Consider the following 19,593-nt stretch of genomic DNA (forward strand, 5'->3'; position numbering starts at 1 on the left):
TCATTGAATACCGCCCAGAGAATCCGGCAACACTTCCACTTGTCTGTTGTAGAAGATTTATAAATGTACTCCAAATGAAATTTTAGCACACAAAACAGGATTTTTGCAATGACACCTTGGGGAGGGACTCGGCATACGCGGCCACTGTCCTCGCACTACTGATAGCAAATCAGGCCCCTTATATAATATATGAGAAAGTATGATTCAAAATGTAAATATTAATGTATTAAATATAGCTTTTTTTCTTACAATTTAAGTATTAGAACTAACTCCAGGTTACAATTAATTGGTACAAACTTTTAAAGTTGTTGGGTTGGTCTAGCATGCCAGAATTCTTTAACTATCAGAGTCATCAACATTTTGGGGTAGTACTGATGAGAAATCATTAGCATGACGGCTATTAGTACACTTACAATACAAAGAGACTCAATCAAATAGGTCTTTCAGTACAGTAGCTTCCACCTGAGACCAGTTTTGCTATACCTTAATATGTATCCATAAATAATTCTAGGGTTTTACTTATTAATTCACATTTATTCTAAAACTGGAAACACATTAGGGGATTTATCTAGACGGTATGCATGAGAGCGATATAATTTACAAGATTTCATATATCATTTAGTGTCTATGCACTATATCGTTAACGATGCATGACCCCTCTGTCGTCTGTACATGCAGTCAAATCCTTATTACAGTATATCACCAATTACAGCAACCTCCTGGATGAAGGACACACACAAAAAGGCTTTTTTTTCCAATCGCACAGGTGAGGATATCTGTGTATGTGATATAACCCTTTTATATAATGATGAGACTTTAAATAAGTCTTTATTTTAGGGTGTGCTGCCACTAGAACAGAAGAATAGATACAATTTTTGAGAAAGAGAAGGCTGTCATTAGTGTGGCGCACTGGTAAAGAGAGGTGGTTTTAATAAAAATTAACTTTTAATTATTACATCTTAAATATGTCGCCATTTTAAGATGTAATAATTAAAAGTTAATTTTAATTAAAACCACCTCTCTTTACCAGTGCGCCACACTAATGACAGCCTTCTCTTTCTCAAAAATTGAACCTCCTGGATGATACCAGTGAACAATATTGCTAGTGATGTTGTTTAATGTGTATGCACTATATTATTTGCTCTGGGATTTCCAGCCTGTTCAAGGGCAATCACTGAGATATTTAGAGGTAAAGATAAATGATTCCCCTTTCACAGTGCATCTTGGAGCTGGGATGTTGCCGGGGAAACCCGTGTCATGTGTTGGTGTGTAAGAGTTTACCAGGGTTGAGTGACCAACAAGTGTTATCCCTAGTACCAATCCAATTGTCTGGTGTGAAAGATGGGAATAGTTTTGTTAATTCCTGCTAATCACACACAACCCAGGTTGGCCCAGTAATTGCAGACCTAAATCCTGGGTCCTTGCCTCATTATGAAGAAGGGTGTGATACAGGTATCAACATAGCTTGAAACCATATTTATAATCCTGGAATGGACCTGAGATTTTGGTCTGATACTTAAGAATTGGACATACAGTAGCACTGTTATCCTCAAAATGTATCTGTAAGTAGGCCACCAACCTTTAATATAACATTGTAAAGCTGGATACACATTAGACCTAGCAATTCAGACCTGATAGCTGCTCTGCTAAATTGCAGTCCTGCAAACAGGTGATCACCACCTAACCAAAGTTAAATCCTATGCAAACCTGCAAATTAAGTGGATCTGCGATTGGCTGCAAATCTATTCGCAAGTTGCTCACAACCCCCATGTGTGCAGTCTGTGCATAGCCCAGGACTGGGATAGAAGCAGTCGGACAGGGACCGGAGCTGATGTCACACAACCTCCCCTCAAACGCCTGGGCATGCCTGCATTTTCTCTGGCAGTCCCAGCAAATGGACGGTCACCACCCTCAAACAACTTACGGCCATCGATCAAAAAAGTAGTAAGATTTGATTGCAGGGCGGCCTTGCGCACGCATGCTACGATCTGTATGCATGTGCGGTCTATAGTTATCCAATTTGCAGCTGTGCGAATAAACCATTAACGAGGTGCAGAACACCTTCTTTCATTAAGAAATCTCATTTTTCAGAAAATGATTATATAACACCTTCTTCCACTTGCCTCTTCCAATATTCTGTGGTAATTGTGCAGTATATTGGCTAACATAATATCGCCCCAGAATCAATGTTTTTTTTCTTCTAAAATACTCATGACCTTATCATAAATTGGTTACAATTATTTTCCCCACAACATTTAGCTAAACAATGTTCCTCTAGGCCTGAACCTCAGTCCTCAAGTACCCCCAACAGTTCATGTTTTCTGGGTCACTCAGCAGGTGCACAGGTGCACTCATTACTCCCTGACACATTTTAAAAGATCCACAGCTGAAGCTAATTATTTCACTTGAGACTCTGTGTGGAGACCTGTAAAATGTGAACAGTTGGGGGGTCCTTGAGGACTGAGGTTGAAAACCACTGCTCTAGACACAAATGTAGCAGTTCTAATAATAGTCGTCCCATGTAATAATAAATGCCTGTGAGAAAAAGTCAACAGATTTGTATTTATTAATTCATTAAATATGTTCAATACACAAAAATCCTACTTCTATCATTTTCAACAATTGTTTGCTGTCATTTTTACCGAACACATAAATATAACTATATATGTTTTGCGTATAAACAGAGCCACCTTGTGCACTACGGACTTTATAGATATTATATAAATAAAATATAATAATAATGACAATAATAATAACAATAATAATAATAATAATAATGAACACACTGATTTTTCCTGAAAGAACATATGCTATATTCAGAAGCAAGATTCCTGTCACCATGCCCAGATTTAAACATTTGACTCCTTAATGGAAGGAATGCTGCTTGAATGTTAAACCCAAAGCTAAGCATATGCAAATGACATTTTAGTAGAGCCGGCAGTCAGCAGACAGGCTGTCCAGTCTCTGTAATAATAATTGTTTCCTCTGGCAAATGTGCTGTGAGTGCTTAATGAGAGCAACAGGCTGAATGGTAGACAGAGCCGGCTGCTTATTGTACGGCCTCATGCTAGCCTGAAACCTCCCAGTGGTATTTGACACACACATCTAGCTTGTGCTGATAAAATAAGAGGTATACAAAATGTTCTGTAACATTGGGACAAGTGACAACAGGCCAATGGCAGTTTGTTCTCATTCCAGTCTTCAGCTCATGCTGATATCTTTCTCTGCAGTTTTGTGAAAAGGGACAGCAAGAGAGGAATAGAAAGATTGTAGGAGGGAGACAAAAAGAGAAAAGAGGAAAGGGAAATTAGTATTCATGCAAATAGGTTTCATGCAAAAACCCAACCACCGAAGTACATATATCATTAACACGCTGAACATGGAAGTTAATTGATTGTTGAATATGCAAGAGACAAGAGTAGGGGAACAGTTTGTCATTAACATTTCCTAGAATAACCTCTAAGGGGTAAAATTACTAAAATGGGAGTTCTTTTGATGACAGAATATTTAGCGCCTTCAAGAAATTAATTTGTTGCTACGATCAACATCCCATCTTAAATAAAACTTCCATGTTCGTAAATATACCCCTTAGTAGTGGCGCAACTACTGAATGTGCAGGGGGTGTAGCTGCTATTGGTCATGAGCTAATCTGGGGGCCCGCTACTCCCCCTGCATCCAGTCACTGGCTGACCTGCTGTCCCGCAGCTGTGCTTCATCCCCGCCTGTCCTATATCATACTCTCTTCACCCCATCCTCCAAGGCTGCAGCCGCATGAAGGATACAGCATTGGGGGGGCTCTGCCTGGCATCATGTGCAACTGGGGCTTGCCTGGCATCATGTGCAACTGGGGCTCTGCCTGATGTCATGTACAATGGGGGTGCTGCCTGGTGTAACGTGCAATGGGGGCACTGCCTGGTGTAATGTATAACGGGGGTGCTACCTATCATAATGCATAATGGGGGCTCTACATTGTGTAACGTGTAACAGGGGATCTATCTTGATTAATGTGTAACGGGGGCTATACCTTGCATAATGTGGAAAGGGAAGACCCCTTTCAAGATTTTGCTATGGGGCCCATGAAGTTCTAGTTACACCCCTACCCCTTAGAGAGCAGAAAAGGTTAAGTATCCTAGCACTATACTATAAAAAGACTTTACAGAGGTTTCGGTGATTTACAGGTTTTCCCACGACAAGAAATGTTGCGTGCAATATACTTGTTGAAGATGCCGCATAGGTTTTGCAGAAAATATAAGGACTTTAGTGAAAGGCAGACTTGCACCCTACTCCCTCCTTAGTGAGAAGCTATGCTTGCCCGTGCAAGTCAAAGTGTTTGTTCTATTTTGTGATTAAATGTAAGTACAAATTAAGGGAATACAGATAAAAGACCTTAACACAATAAAACTGAAGCAGAAACATAGGTATTTAAAACCAGCAGCTAATTCAATACATCAAACATTATGCGTCCTTTAGTTATGGTAATAGTGCAGAACAGACTTCACAGGATGAGTGTGTCACATGCTCTGTAGATGTTTCATGGGTGAAAATGACAGATACCAACAACTACTAATAAATTGTGAGCTTCTTACTTTGACATTTTGGGATCTGATTACTCCATGTTCCATCTTTCCTGCATTCAATCTGGAAACTATCGATCTCCATATTGTCCTAGTTAAAAACATAATTTATCTTATTGGTTAAGTGACATCATATAACTTTACTACATACAACCCCTCTGATCAAAAATAGCAGCCAGACGCTCAAAGATTCCACATGACAATTAGAATAATCTCATTTCACTAGTAGCAAACAATCCTTTGTTGATTCATTGTAAGTGACCTGTCTCTGTTATACCACCATACTGTACATGTGTAATTGTTATGTAGATTATCAATTTTTTCCCCCACTAATATGTTGTTTGATTTACGTGTATCCGTTTGACGTGTGACTATGAATTAGCCTTACTCACCTTTATTACTCTATATCCAGAGTTGCAGCTAATTACTGCTTGGTCTTTGAAGGTGTACTTTGATTGAGGAGGCTCAATTTTTCCATTTAGGGGAGGCTGGAGGTCAGGACAGGAAATTCCTAAAATTACATTATATTCAGAATTTGTTTGATACAGTTACAATTTAGAAAAAAAAATATTCTAATATCATTCCGTAGGTTATTTTAACTAACAGACTGTGGACTGTATATCAGCATGAATAACCCATTTAGGGCAGTACGGATGGTTAGCATTACTGTCTCACAGCACTGAGGTCCTGAGTTTCATTCCCACCATGACCCTTTTATATATTTTTGTATAGGTTTGTATATTCTCCCCATGGTTATGTGGGTTTTCCCTGGGTACTTCAGTTTCCTCCCACAATCCAAACATATACTACAGTAGCGGGTTAATTGGTTCTAGACCAGAGTAAACTCTAGTGTGTAAATGTGTGCATGGACTGTACATTGTAAGGACATTACATATACCTTAGTGCCCTGGGCATTTTTGATTATTTTAACAGTTTTGATATTGACCACTCTCTTCTCCTACATATGCTACATTACCTAAGTCTGCAGGACACTATCCTATCCTGATTATTTATAGTTTCTTATATAGCGCAGCATATTCCATTGCGCTTTACAATTGGAAACACCAGTGATAAAACAAACTGGGTAGAAACAAACCGACATAGAGGTAGGAGGGCCCTGCTTGCAAGCTTACAATCTATAGGGATAATAGGAGGGATATATAAGGATAGAATTCCATAGCATGGCAGTCCCACCAGATTACTAAACGGTCCTGATGGGATGAAATTAGATATGAATGCTAGTGGAGGTTATGTGGTGGTTCCGGAATATGATAGGCTTGCCTGAAGATGTGGGTTTTCAGGGAACGCTGGAAAGTTTGGAGGCTAGAAGAGAGTCTTAATGTACGTGGATCAAAAAAAAGGGCACACCCTTCAGAGCAAAGATGTTGGTTTAAGCATCCATTGTATCTTTACAAAGCTGCTACTTTTATATTTCTGCTTTAGCAAATGTAGGACTGAAGAAAAAAGGGGGTGTTTACCAGCCGGTAAAAAGTAGGCGCCAGGGATGGGGTGTATGTGTTTGAACAGCTCACCAAAGGAATAGTCAGTTCCTTAAAACAAGATATAAAAAACAAAAAGGATAGAAGTGGAGCGCTAGGTATCAATCAGATTAAAAATGTAAATGAAAAATAAATAATTGGACTGAGCAATATACTTAAGGTGGTCTCCCGCTTAAGTCCGTATTAAACCTGTGGTTCGTTTTGTCCTCCTTGTTTTTTGGATATCATTGGAACTTGTAATTGTGGGTATCCATAGAGAATGGTTGGGTTAGCGCTGTGTTGTGGTGTCTCTGTCCTTCTTGCTTGGGGCAGGATTGCAGGCTGGTAGAAGAGGCAACCCAAGAATTGAGCAGTTGGTGTCCTGAATGCTATATTCCAGTGACATTTTCTGTTGCTCCCCCCCATGTTGAAAAGGTAGCTGCTTATGATGTGTGTGGGGTGGAGGGTGTGTGGGGAAGAGGTTTGGAGTGTTTATTTGTTTTTTTTTGGTGGTGGGGGCACATAAACAAAATTGGCAGGGGGGAGCAAATTTTATAGTTACGCCACTGTGTCATTCCTACGTTTGCTAGGGTGAAAACAAGAAAGTAGCAGCTTTTTAAAGATACTATAGTTGTGCAAATCAACATTAAGAAAAGTGGAGCTCTGGTTTACCATCATTTTATTGTTTTGTTATTCCCGGACTGAACAGTGTGTCTTTCATTTCAGCATATAATATCAGCAGCATCACTGATAGAAGTGCAGGGTTGAATGCTTTTAATTAGTTTAAGTGTGCATGGTGCCAGTCAGAGCTCAAGCACACACCCACTCACATGCCTTGATTGGCTTGCATTTTTTGCAGTAATATTGCCTGCAATGTTGCCCTGCCCGCTCTACAGGCAGTGTCTTTCTATCTGCCCAATGGCCTTTTTTTATGTTTTAATACATTTATAATTATTATAATTAAAATAATAATTAAATAATTATTTTCGATGAACATCATGCTTGGTGGATTAAAATGAAGAGTAGTTGATAACTAGTTATCAACTGGTGTAGGGGACGCAGAAGGTATGGGGTGCTTTGTCAAGCTGCAGTGTGAATGAGGTGTAGCAAGAATGCAAGAAAAAACAGAGGGGTACACTGCGCTAAGTGATCAAAAGAAGTTCTTTGAAAAAATTATAAAAGTGCCAATTGGGGGCAAAATTACATGATTATTTATTAAAACATATAACATGACATACCATATTAAAAAGGTATTAGGCAGTAAGTTAGAGGAAATTATAAGTATCAGAGCCGGCCTTAGGCATAGGCAAACTAGGCAATTGCCTAGGGCATTTGGAATGCCTAGGGGCATCAGCAGCTTCTGCTGATTAAAATGATATACAGCATGCCTATATTATGTGTGTGAGTGCGGATGTATCTGCATATGAAATAGTGTATTCATGGAAATCACTGTAACATAGCATTCCTTATGCAGGTCCAGCCACAGTCGCTCGCAGATATAGGCATGACGCATATCATTTTAATCATCGGAAGCTCCTTGTGTGTGTGTGCTGGTCATAACAATGACGAATAACGAATTTTCAGCAAATAAGGCACCCAACCTTAGCAGAACTGGCCAGGAGCTGCATGGCCTATTGAGTCAAGATGTATGAGGAAACATCTGTATCCAAGCAGAGGCAGAGGTCACAGTGTTAGCGGCTGTGCGAGTGCTGTCTGCGGGTGGGTTGGTTGTTTAATAGTGTTCGGCATATGTGTAAGGAGCATTATGTGTGTCATGTATAAACGCATTATTAATGTGCGACATATGTGTAACAGGCATTATGTGTGTCATGTGTATAAGGGCATTAATAATGTGCAACATATGTGTAAGCGGCATTATGTGTATCATTATGTGTATGAAGGGCATTAATAAAGGTTGGCATAATGTGTAAGGGGCATTATGGCTATAAGGACATTAGTAATGTGTGTCATGTGTAAGGGGCATTACTGTGTGGTATTATCAGGGGTACAGAGAGAAAGGGGTAGGGGGTACAAATTAACCAGGCCAAAGTCTGATGGAAGGGCCCAGTGGGGGCCCCGGGCCCCCTCCCCTTAAGTGACAGCAGCAGCTGTAGCTCTTTTCCTCTGCCCAGCACACACTGCTTTGTGCTGGGTTGCAGTGTGGCCATGGAGGTGTGAATAATGTGAGGCGTAATGTATATAAGGTAAAGTGGTACTACTGTGTAATGTAACGTGAATAAGGGACACCATTGCATGATATAATGTAAATAAAGTTGCACTACTGTGTGGCATAATTTGAATCGGGGGTACTATTGTGTGGCCATGCCCCTTCCCAGCAAGAACACACCCCTGTTTGGGCTGCGCACCGAATGTGTGCACTGTTTCTATTTAAAATATTGCAGGTAGGAGCACCAAAATGATGACTGCTATGATGAGGGTTGATGGTGCTGGGAAAGGGGAGCAGGGTCAGAGGCGGAACTAGTGGCGGTGCTAGGGGGCACCAGCCAAAATCTTGCCTAGGGCGTCATTTAGGCTAGGGCCGGCTCTGATAAGTATAGTCCAGTTCATACTGTATTTTAAAAGTCCACTAATTATATGGATCCGTTCCTATGGTATCTCCTTGTTGTCAGCTGGCAATAGGCATGGGTGTTATATTTATGTCCCAAATGTCCAAAAGGCCCATGGTAGGTGCTTCTAATAGAGTAACACTCTCTTGTTTCATGTGTCACCTCTGTCCGGGTTAGGGCATAACTGGGCCCCGAATAGGTGAAGCCAGAAAGTGACTGCTGGTCAGAAAACTCTGAATATGGAGACTGGTCCAGATCCGATTCAATGGAGTAGTGGCAGGGTGTATGGAGCTGGATATTGGTTATCCTCTAGTCCACCTGGTGCCTTTTGGACATTTGGGACATACATACCACCAGGGCCGTTTCTACAGGCGGACAAGCCGTGCAGCAGCCCGGGGCGCCTCACGGCTTGTCCACCTGTTACACAGCCAGGGCGCCCGGCCGGCAGCTGAGCTCTCAGCTCCCCACAGCCCACAACGCCGCTGCCGCCGCCGCCGCCTCCAAGTCTCCCCCGCCTCCTCCGCCTCCAAGTCTCCCCCGCCGCCGCCTCCTCCAAGTCCCGTCTCGCCCCCCCGCCCCCCCGCAACGAATAGGCGCACAGGTGAGCCCCAGGGGAGGAGAGCGCAGCGCGTCTCTCCTTCCCCTCGCTCACTGTGTCCTTGGGCTGGCAGCCAATCAGAGGACCTCGCGGGCTGGCAGCCAATCAGGAGCCAGCCCGCGAGGTATGAATGGCTGCCGGCTCAGGGACACATCGAAAGCAGCAGCAGGTAGCAGCATGCAGCGGCGGGGGACTGGAGGGGGAAAAGAGAGAAAGAGAGTGAGTTGTGCTGCTGGCACTTTGGGGGAATGTGTGGCACTGTGGGGGCATATATGTGGCACTTTGGGGGCATATATGTGGCACTTTGGGGGCATATATGTGGCACTTTGGGGGCATATATGTGGCACTGTGGGGGCATATGTGTGGCACTGGGGACATATCTGTGGCACTAGGGGCATATTTGGCACTGTGGGGGATATATATGTGGCATTGTGGGGGCATATCTGGCACTGTATGGGCATATGTGTGTCACTGTGGGGGCATATGTGTGTCACTGTGGGGGCATATGTGTGGCACTGGGGGGGCATATCTGGCACTGGTGACATATCTGGCACTAGGGGCATATTTGGCACTATGGGGGCATATATATGTGGCACTGTGGGGGCATATATATGTGGCACTGTGGGGGCATATGTGTGGCACTGTGGGGGCATATGTGTGGCACTGTGGGGGCATATTAATAAACAGCATGAGTTGTGCGGCAGCGGCGTGTGGGGCATAATGTGTAATAGGCATTACGGTGTGGGGAGTATTGTGTAATTGCCATCACAGTGTGGGGTGTAACGGGCATCATAATGTGTAATTGTCATCATGGTGTGCGGCGTAATGTGTAATTGTCATCATGGTGTGCGGCGTAATGTGTAATTGTCATCACGGTGTGCGACATAATGTGTAATTGTCATCACGGTGTTGGGCGTCATGGATAAATAGTGTATAATGATTCAAGTAACCTATCATTGTTTGGCCTTGATCTGTGAGGCGTACTAGGTCACTGTGTGGGCCTTTATATTTTTATGTCACTGTGTGGCCTTCAGCCGGCCAACTAAAGTGCGGGAGTACAATGACAATTCCTGCGGTAACCAATGTCTGGACATGCAGGTTGCAAAGGTGAGTTGTAAGGTAATTGTTTTCCTGCTAGACCACGCCCTTATATTAAGCCACGCCCATTTGAAAAATAAACCACGCCCCCTATTTTGGCGCGCGCAATTTCTTCTATGCCGTGTTAACTTTTTATATTTGGGGGGGGGGGGCATTTTTATTCCTTTGTCCTGGGAGCTAAATTGTCTAGAAACGGCCCTGCATACCACCCATGCCTATTGCCAGCTGACAACAAGGAGATTCCTCTACCTTACTGCCTAATACCTTTTTAATATGGTATGTCATGTTATATGTTTTTAATAAATAATCATGTAATTTTACCCCCAATTGGCACTTTTATAATTTTTCCAAATAACTTATTTTGATCACATAGTGCAGTGCACCCCTCTGTTTTTTCATGCTTGATGGATTGCCTGTGATACTGATAAAATAAACTTCTGTGGGCATGCGGGACAGAATTCTAATGTAAACGTCTCTTGGTATTGAGTTAGAGGTGTAAAGAAACATTTTCTTCCTATGGGGAGAAAAGAGACCATTATGGGCAGTCCTGCATTTGCTAAAGCAGGGACACAAAAGTAGCATCTTTTTAAAGATACTATGATTATGTAAAACAACATTAAGAAGAGTGGAGCGCTGATACCTTGCACTAGTCATGTGACCAATTCAGAAAGTGCAGGGACTTGGAAGAGAGAGCCGAGCTGCACAGTTGGGAAAGATAAAGTTCCAGCAGCAGTCATGTGAGGAAAGTAAGTACTAGTCCCTGGCTTCTTGTCCACAGCCCCAGGCCTGTATATAAGGGGCAGCAGCGGCCGGTCCTGCGGTCAGTGGTGGGACTGCCTCTCCAGGCCCTGACCTTACCGCACCTCACTGCTATAGTATTAAATCATTGTTTGTTGCTAAAAATCAACCTTCTCTCCTCTATCAATGCATCTGTCTTGTGCATGCTTGCAAGTGGAGCGTGGGGGCCTCCTGGACCAGAGTTGCAAGGCCCTTGGAAGATTCCATAATATTAGTACGGGCTAGATGTTCTAAGCTTGAAAAGTGATAAAAGGGAGAGTGATAAACAGCCAGCCAATCAGCTCGTAACTGCCATGTCAGAGGCTGGGTTTGAAAAATGACAGGTTGGCTGCTGGTTTATCACCCTCCCTTTTATCACTTTTCAAGGCTTAGTACATCTCGCCATAATGAGAAATATCTATAATAATAATAATAATAATAATAATAATAATGAGTTACCTGTGACTGTATAAGACAGCTTCCATCCTCCATTCTCCCCAGAATTGTCACTATGGAAAAGAATCTGAACACTATTGCTTTCAGTTTCTATTCTTCCTGGTGATTTCTCTCCACATATTGGTCCAAATTCTCTTCTTCCAGCTTTGATCTAGTCATACACCACAAAGGACAATAGAGATAACAATCACACAAAATGCTATATATATATATATAATATATTCTCTTGTCTAGCTGCAAGCTTGCCCTACCCCCACAACTCACTGGCTGTTAGGACAGGACTCTTCCCTCCCATCAGCAGGACTGCAGGTGCTGCAGGTACTGATAGACCAAGTTGAGTAGGGACCATCATCAAGGGATCAATGTTGTGTACCCAGCTGATACTCCCATTTTTTCATGCACAGTCCCTAAAGTTACAATGTAGGATTGTCATGTTTCTAAAGAAAACTGTGTTTTCTGTGTGTTTTAGTTGACACAATGTTATTATTATAAATTGTGTGGAACATTTGGGGTATATTTTGTACTATATATATTTATTATGTTAACATGAGAATGCTGACATTGGCCACGTCCACATTCATCATGTTAATATTGAAGGAGTGGCGTCCAGGTGTCACCCTTAGGGACAGGAGCCACATGCTGTACTGTAACATTACATGCAGCAAAAGGGGTTCTGTTACAGTACAGTGCTGCAGACAACAGTCATAGCAAGGGCGTAACTACAATAGGTGCAGGGGGTGCAGCTGCTATGGGGCCCAGAGCTGAGAAGGGCCCACTTAGCCTGTCAAAGTATCATGTGCTGTATACATTTTTCAGCATTAGGTGATACATAGGGGCCCTTACAAACTTTTGCTATAGGGCCCACATGTATCTAGTTGCGACACTGTGTTATAGGGGGCAGCCTGTATATCCAGGACCCCCAGAGTAATGAGAACAGGGGTCAGGCCACCCTTTCCAACTAAGCCATGCCCCCTTTTTGTGGCAAACGCCTATGTTTCGCACATGGAATCCCCTGTCCCGATAAGCAAGTGATGCCCTTGTATTGTAGAAATTTTTACATGATTAGATAAAAAGCTCTGTTCTGCAACAATTACTTAAATAAACAAGTACACATTTATTATACAGATACAAACAAACGTTTCAAACTGCAACATAGAATGACTAAAAGTAAAAAATAATTGGAAAAAGGCTACGTATATATAGTTAGGTATATATAGTTAGGCTAGGTATATAGCTCTAGGTATATATAGTTAGGTATATATAGTTAGGCTAGGTATATAGCTCTAGGTATATATAGTTAGGTATATATAGTTAGGCTAGGTATATATAGTTAGGTATATAGCTCTAGGTATATATAGTTAGGTATATATAGTTAGGTACATATAGTTAGGCTAGGTATATATAGTTAGGTGTATATATATAGTTAGGTATATATAGTTAGGCTAGGTATATATAGTTAGGTATATATAGTTAGGCTAGGTATATAGCTCTAGGTATATATAGTTAGGCTAGGTATATATAGTTAGGTATATAGCTCTAGGTATATAGTTAGGTATATATAGTTAGGTACATATAGTTAGGCTAGGTATATATAGTTAGGTATATACAGTATATATAGTTAGGTATATATAGTTAGGCTAGGTATATATAGTTAGGTATATATAGTTAGGCTAGGCATATAGCTCTAGGTATATATAGTTAGGTATATATAGTTAGGCTAAGTATATAAAGTTAGGTATATATAGTTAGGTATATATAGTTAGGCTAGGTATATATAGTTAGGTATATAGCTCTAGGTATATCTAGTTAGGTATATATAGTTTGGTATATATAGTTAGGCTAGGTATATATAGTTAGGTATATAGCTCTAGGTATATATAGTTAGGTATATATAGTTAGGCTAGGTATATATAGTTAGGTATATATAGTTAGGTATATAGCTCTAGGTATATATAGTTAGGTATATATAGTTAGGCTAGGTATATATAGTTAGGTATATATAGTTAGGTATATAGCTCTAGGTATATATAGTTAGGTATATAAAGTTAGGCTAGGTATATATAGCTAGGTATATAGCTCTAGGTATATATAGTTGTGTCACAAGACTCCTATGACAGTGGTAAATATTGTGCATATTGAATAAGTCTAGTTAGCTATGGGCACAGCCCATGCAACTCCACCAGTTACTGGTGTACTGGTTAGTGGTGAATATCTATTATTTTACCTTCAAATAATCATATGGACATGACGTTTCCGGGTGGTCTTCAATATCAAAGCTGTCATCAAACTGAAGATTGACCACAAATCCTTCCTCCAGCTCAATTCTGTACAGACAGTCAGAGCTCTTGGGATATGGTCTAGGATAATCTGCACTGGAAATGATTCCACTCCTCTGTGTATACAGGTTATCACTGCACTCCACTGTAATCAAACATTGAATGCAATATTGTGATACAAAACACTGGATACAGCGGGGTTTATGTACTACTACAATGGGAGTTGAAGATGGGAGGTTTTTATGGGCAACCAATGACAATCTATCTATTATCTTCTAGAAGGTGCTAAATAAATAAGAAGTAGATGCTGATTAGTTGCCAACATACCACCTTCCATAGAACTCACATCTTAGTAAATAAACACCAGTAATACAATTTTGCTTTATTACAGTATGTGACGGTTATGTGAGAAATTAGAGAATATTTCCATATAACACAATATTTATAATGTATGTCAATAGCTATGAAGATTTTTTTCCCCTATTTTTTTTTAGATGGTAAATACAGACTGTAATGAAGCATTGTTAAATTACCCCAATCAGCCCCACTCTATTACTAATACAGAAGCCATCCTGCATCTTTAGAATGGGATACATATGGATGAACAACAGTGGGGATCCCGGAAACTCAATGGAGGGAATTCCGATAGGGGTATACTGTAGCTATACTTACCTTTCCCCTGCTCCCCCCCCCCCAACACTCACTCCCTGCAGCCTAACTCTACCTCTACACCTCCCACTATCGCCTAACCCGATCCCTCATAACCTGCCACTTAAACTTAACTCCCCCACCCTGCAGCCTAACCCAAACCTCCCCCTACGCAGCTTAACCCTAAGGCCACCTTGTGACTAAATCTATCCCCCCCCCCTTCCCCAGCCTAATGCTAACCCACCCTACATACTTATGTTCGGCTTTCTGGCAGTTGGACTTCTGGCACAAGCATCCTAATTTATGTTGGAAAGCCTGTGTCGGTATTGTAAACTCTGGTATTCCCACTGCCGGGATTTCCTAATAGGAAATTATACAGGTCCAAAAGCTGAGAATACAGATATATATATATATATATATATATATATATATATGCAGCAGACACTCTAAGCTAATGAACACCCTAGAAAGTAATACTACATATAAATGATGTGATGACGCACCTTTGCATGTCCTGTTATCTGAGTGGAGAAGATAACCGAATCTGCACGAGCAATAGAATCCCCCAATATAATTGTGGCAGTGATGGTCGCACACCATGTCTTCGTCACTTCGCTCTGCACATTCATCTACATCTGGGAAAGGTAGAAAACGTAACAGTCATTAAAAACTATTTATATTAAAGTATACAGTATAATTCACTACCGACATACACCTGACAAATAGCATAACATGGTCTCTATGGTACTTTTCAAGTAAAATAAAATTAAGAGTGATAATCCGATGAAATAATGTATAAATTGTTAGGTGGTCACTTTATTTGTGTTGCGTGCAATGCTTTGCTTTAAATAGAATTTATATATATATATATATATATATATATATATATATATATATATATATATATATATATATATATTTATATATATTGTTAATTGTGGCAATAAATTGTTCATCACTTTCTAAACTCCTGGAGTGCTGTGTGAAAGAGCCTATTTGCGGTAAGTCTATGGCTTTTTAGCCCAAAGAAAGTGGTCCTCCTATTTAGTAACAGGCAGGGCCCCAGGGGGGTGGGGGGTGATCGAGTGACACGCTGGGGGGGGGGGGTGGTTGGGGTGAGTGATGCGCCGGGGGGGATGGGGAGCTGGAAGCGGCCGCCTCCGCGGAGTCCGGGGAAAGGAGGGGGGTGACCGGCGCCGCCCAGTGTGGTTGCTGCTCCGGGTTAGGGAATACGGCGCCCGCCATCGCCGAGTCCAGGGAGGGGTGATGCGGCCACCACTGCTGCCGAGTCCCAGGGGGGAGAGGGGGGTGATGCGGCCACCGCCTAATCCCGGGGTGTGTGTGTGATGCCTTACCTGGATGATGATCCAACGGAGCGGCTCCAGAATGCCGCTCTCCAGTAGCCGGCGCCCTAGGCACATGCCTAGACCTGCCTAGTGGTGGCGCCGGCCCTGGTAACAGGAATACAGATACATCACTGATTTAGAAACATAGAAACATTGAATTTGACAGCAAATAAGAACCATTCGGCCGATCTAGTCTGCCTCTTTTCTAAACATATTATCACCTCAAACCCTATTTGTAATGATTTCCATGCATGTTTGGGTCTCTACCACCTCTAATGGGTGACTATTCCACTTGTCCACTACCCTTTTACATTTTCTTCAGATTTCTGCTGCCCCACATGCCCAGATCCTGCTATGGGGAATGCATTATTTACACAATTAGATGGCGGCAGCAAATGGGGACACAGGGGGTATAATTCTCTTGATTTAACTACAACTTATTTTTATGAGCCTTTAAAAACATGAATAATATACAGTAGTACATATTTAAACAGACCAAAAAGGGAATAAGATAGAACGAGGGCTGCATAGACTCAAGTGCATTTAAGAGCCTGTGAATTTAGTGATTATTTAAATAGAGTTATTGACGAGAGCAGATTACTCATGAAAAGCTCAGGTAGTGAGTGGTAGGTGTGTTAGCCAATCAGGTAGCTTAGGGGCGTTAGTTTAGAGAGGGGTATATTAGAAGTCTGGGGTAAGTGACTTCTAGGAATGGCCATTGTTGCCATTACCATCAATGGTTGCCATTGATGGCAATTCTGCAACTGACCATCGATAGTGCTAAACTATGCAATGGATGACCATCGATATTTTTACATATCGATGGTCATCCATTGTGTTTGATTAATTGGCCTGTGGGCATTGGATGTAACTTTGCTATCCCCTCTCTTTTGCTGTTTCCCTTAGCTGCTGTTTTCAGCTCTAAGAGGGTTATTTTGGTTCACTTGCAGAGGAAAATTCATTCTCAAAAGGACAAAAGCATGTGCGCTGCAGGTGGGGCAGATGTAACATGTGCAGAGAGAATTAGATATGGGTTTGGTTTTACTTCAAAGTGAGATATATATATTGCAGTGTAACAATAAAGCAGTTAGTATTTTCCCTGAACAGAAACAAAATAACTCATAAGTGCTTAAAATGTCTGGGCGCCCTAGGCAATCTGCTCCCCCTACTGGCTGATGCCTCCCGCCAGCTGGCTACTGTAGATGCATGCGGTGGAGGGCAGAGGTCAGCCAGTGTGGCTTTTGTTGCGGTCCACGCATCTCCAAGCTTAAGGGGTCCACCACTGGCAGCCCCATCCAGCGGCGCCTGCTCCCCAGCTCCAAAGCTGCACGATGCGGGTAGCCCCCCCAGCTGCAATTAGCCGAGTGCAGCAGTTTTTGTCTCCTGCCACTTCGGTTTCCCACAGGGTGTCTACTCCTGTGGACCCTTGCGGGGGTAGCTCATTGCAGTTAATAACGGGGGGACCAGCTGTGGGTCAGGCACCCGGGCTGGGAACCCCGGTGCTGGCCTTGCATACTGGCAGGGGGGTATCTCTGGCACTCTCTACTGGAGCACTGATAGCTGCCTGTTTCAATGCAGCCTCTCTGGCATTTGATGTGGGGCGTCCTTGCACCATGTAGGTGCACAGCATGGGCAGTGTACCTGCCTCAGTGCACCTGCCGTGTGGCCTCAGGGCTCCATCCAAGATCAGGTGGCTTAACCCGGCATGACCGGCCCACCAACATCGCCTCCAGTAGTGAAGGGTTTTGCTTCCGCCATTTTTGGCGCCAGCTTACAGCCAATGTTTCCACCCCCCATCACCCATCAGGCGCAGACGACGTGGTCATTCCCTATGCCAGTGTCCGCCGGCCACCAGGGGTAACAATTAAACCAGCAACAGTTTGGCCAGCAAGGTGACATCATGGCAGTGAGGTCCTCAGAAGACGAGGCGCAAGGTGTTTCACGTTCTGTGGCAGAGTCCATTGGGGCAAGAGTGGAGTCCGCAACTTATATGGCTAGCGAGAGGTGCACCCCAGCTCCAGGTGCTCCTGAAGTGACAACTCGGGTACAGGGGGCAGTCGAGCCCGGGGAACCCTCCGGGGAGGTGAGCATACTGGTTCATCTTATTCTGAGTCATCTTCCTCTCATTCTTCTGCTAGCAGCGATGAGTCAGGTTCCCCCAAGCGCTTGTGCAAGTCTGCAAAGCTGGTTGTGCGGGCAGTGGCGAAAAAAGTGGGGGGGACTAGGTGGGCTAAGAAGGATAGGGCTCCTGCTGAGGCAGCACTCTCTGCTGATATGGTACATTGCTCAAACATGACTGTCTCCTGGGGATTACACAGTGGAAACAAGGATAAAATCAGGAAAGGCAAATTTGTAAACATTTTTACTTTAACCGTGGACATGAAGAAAGACTTCGACAAGGCCGAGAAGTCCGCAAGCAATGTTGAGAACGCTTATAAGAGTTTTCACCATTACCTTAAAGGTTTTTTGATATTTGCTTTGTGTTACCTGAGCACCAGGCCGGAGGAGCACATGAACGTAGTACGTTACTTGTTTCTGGTAAACAATACGTTCATGTCCTACAAGGGGACCGCTTGGATGACAAGTTTTGTCTTACTCACGAAGGGTCAAGGGTTATGCCTATGGGGTGTAAGCACGTGGAGATTTGGCTTGAGGTCATTGGCAGAAGACAACCCTCCACCACCACCCCTAGCAAGAAGCCCAAAGCCGGCAGCAAAGGCAAGTGCTTTGCCTTTAAAGATGGCAAGCGCAACAGGGGTGCAAAATGCTGTTTTCATCACAAATGCCAGGTGTGCAGTGCAGGCCACCCAGCCAAGGCATGTAAGTCCTCTGTGCGGCACGTCGACCAGGGCGAAGCCGGCGCTGTCAGTCAGTAAGGCTCCCTCACCCAATTGGCTGAATTAGCCTGTAGATTGGTCGGATACCCTAACGTATGTGACGCCCAGTTTTTGTTAGATGGTTTTAGTTTTAGTTTCCGTTTACCCATACCCGAGTCCATTAGCGTGGTCTCTAGCAGGAACCTAAAGTCAGTGAGGGATTTCCCCGGGGTGGTACGGCAGAAAGTGCAGGCTGTAGTGGATTTGAGCAGGATGGCGGGCCCTTTACTTTCAGAGCCTTTGCCTCCTTTTGGTGTAGTGCCCAAAAAAGCCCTCTGTAAATTTAGGTTGATAAGCACCTGTCGTACCCCCACGGGGCATCCATCAATGACGCTACTCCTGATGAATGTTGCAGCATCCAGTATCAGCTGTTTGATGAGGTACTCAGCCTAGTCTGCAGTTTCGGTAAAGGCGCACTCATGGCGAATCTGGACATCGAGTCCATATTTCGCCTCCTCCCTATTCATGCCGACTTGTTTAGGGTTATGTGTTTCCATCTGGATGGGGGCATTTTCATTGACAGATGTCTGCTAATGGGGTACTCGGTCTCCTGCGCCTACTTCGAGAAGTTTAGCACTTTTCTCCACTGGTGCATCCAAGCCGACACGGTTAGCCATGGGGTGGCACACTATTTGGATGCCTTTCTCTTTCTGGGTCCAGGAGACCGCAATACATGCTCTCAGATTCTCTCAGTGGCTACTAGAATCATGGGCAGTTTAGGGGTACCAATTACCTCGGATAAAATGGAAGGCCCTACACAGGTTCTTTCTTACCTAGGTATTAAAATCGGCACTGCCTCCGGCTGTTGCCACCTCCCTGAGGACAAGGTCAATAAATGCTATCCCTAATAGGTAACTGCTTGCAGAAGAAGAGGGTTCGGTTGCGAGTACTTCAGTCGT

At 43.1% G+C, this 19,593-nt stretch overlaps 1 protein-coding gene across 4 annotated transcripts in view; it reads right to left on the bottom strand.

Moving 5' to 3' along the window:
* MASP1 (MBL associated serine protease 1) overlaps positions 1–19,593 on the bottom strand; it is a 141,694-nt gene that overhangs the window by 55,160 nt on the left and 66,941 nt on the right. For 2 of the 4 annotated variants that reach the window (XM_083177515.1, XM_083177514.1), the window contains exons 4-8: positions 14,976–15,107; positions 13,773–13,969; positions 11,552–11,699; positions 4,967–5,085; positions 4,587–4,665 (exon numbers count right to left, since the gene is read on the bottom strand). In XM_083177515.1, the coding sequence (XP_083033641.1) occupies positions 4,587–4,665; positions 4,967–5,085; positions 11,552–11,699; positions 13,773–13,969; positions 14,976–15,107 (675 nt within the window). Of the gene's footprint in view, positions 1–2,543; positions 3,225–4,586; positions 4,666–4,966; positions 5,086–11,551; positions 11,700–13,772; positions 13,970–14,975; positions 15,108–19,593 lie in introns of those variants that run through there. The other 2 variants (XM_083177517.1, XM_083177516.1) reach the window with 2 other exon arrangements.

This window comes from Crinia signifera, chromosome 3 (genome assembly GCF_055691185.1).
Source record: "Crinia signifera chromosome 3, ASM5569118v1, whole genome shotgun sequence".
Taxonomy (NCBI): domain Eukaryota; kingdom Metazoa; phylum Chordata; class Amphibia; order Anura; family Myobatrachidae; genus Crinia; species Crinia signifera.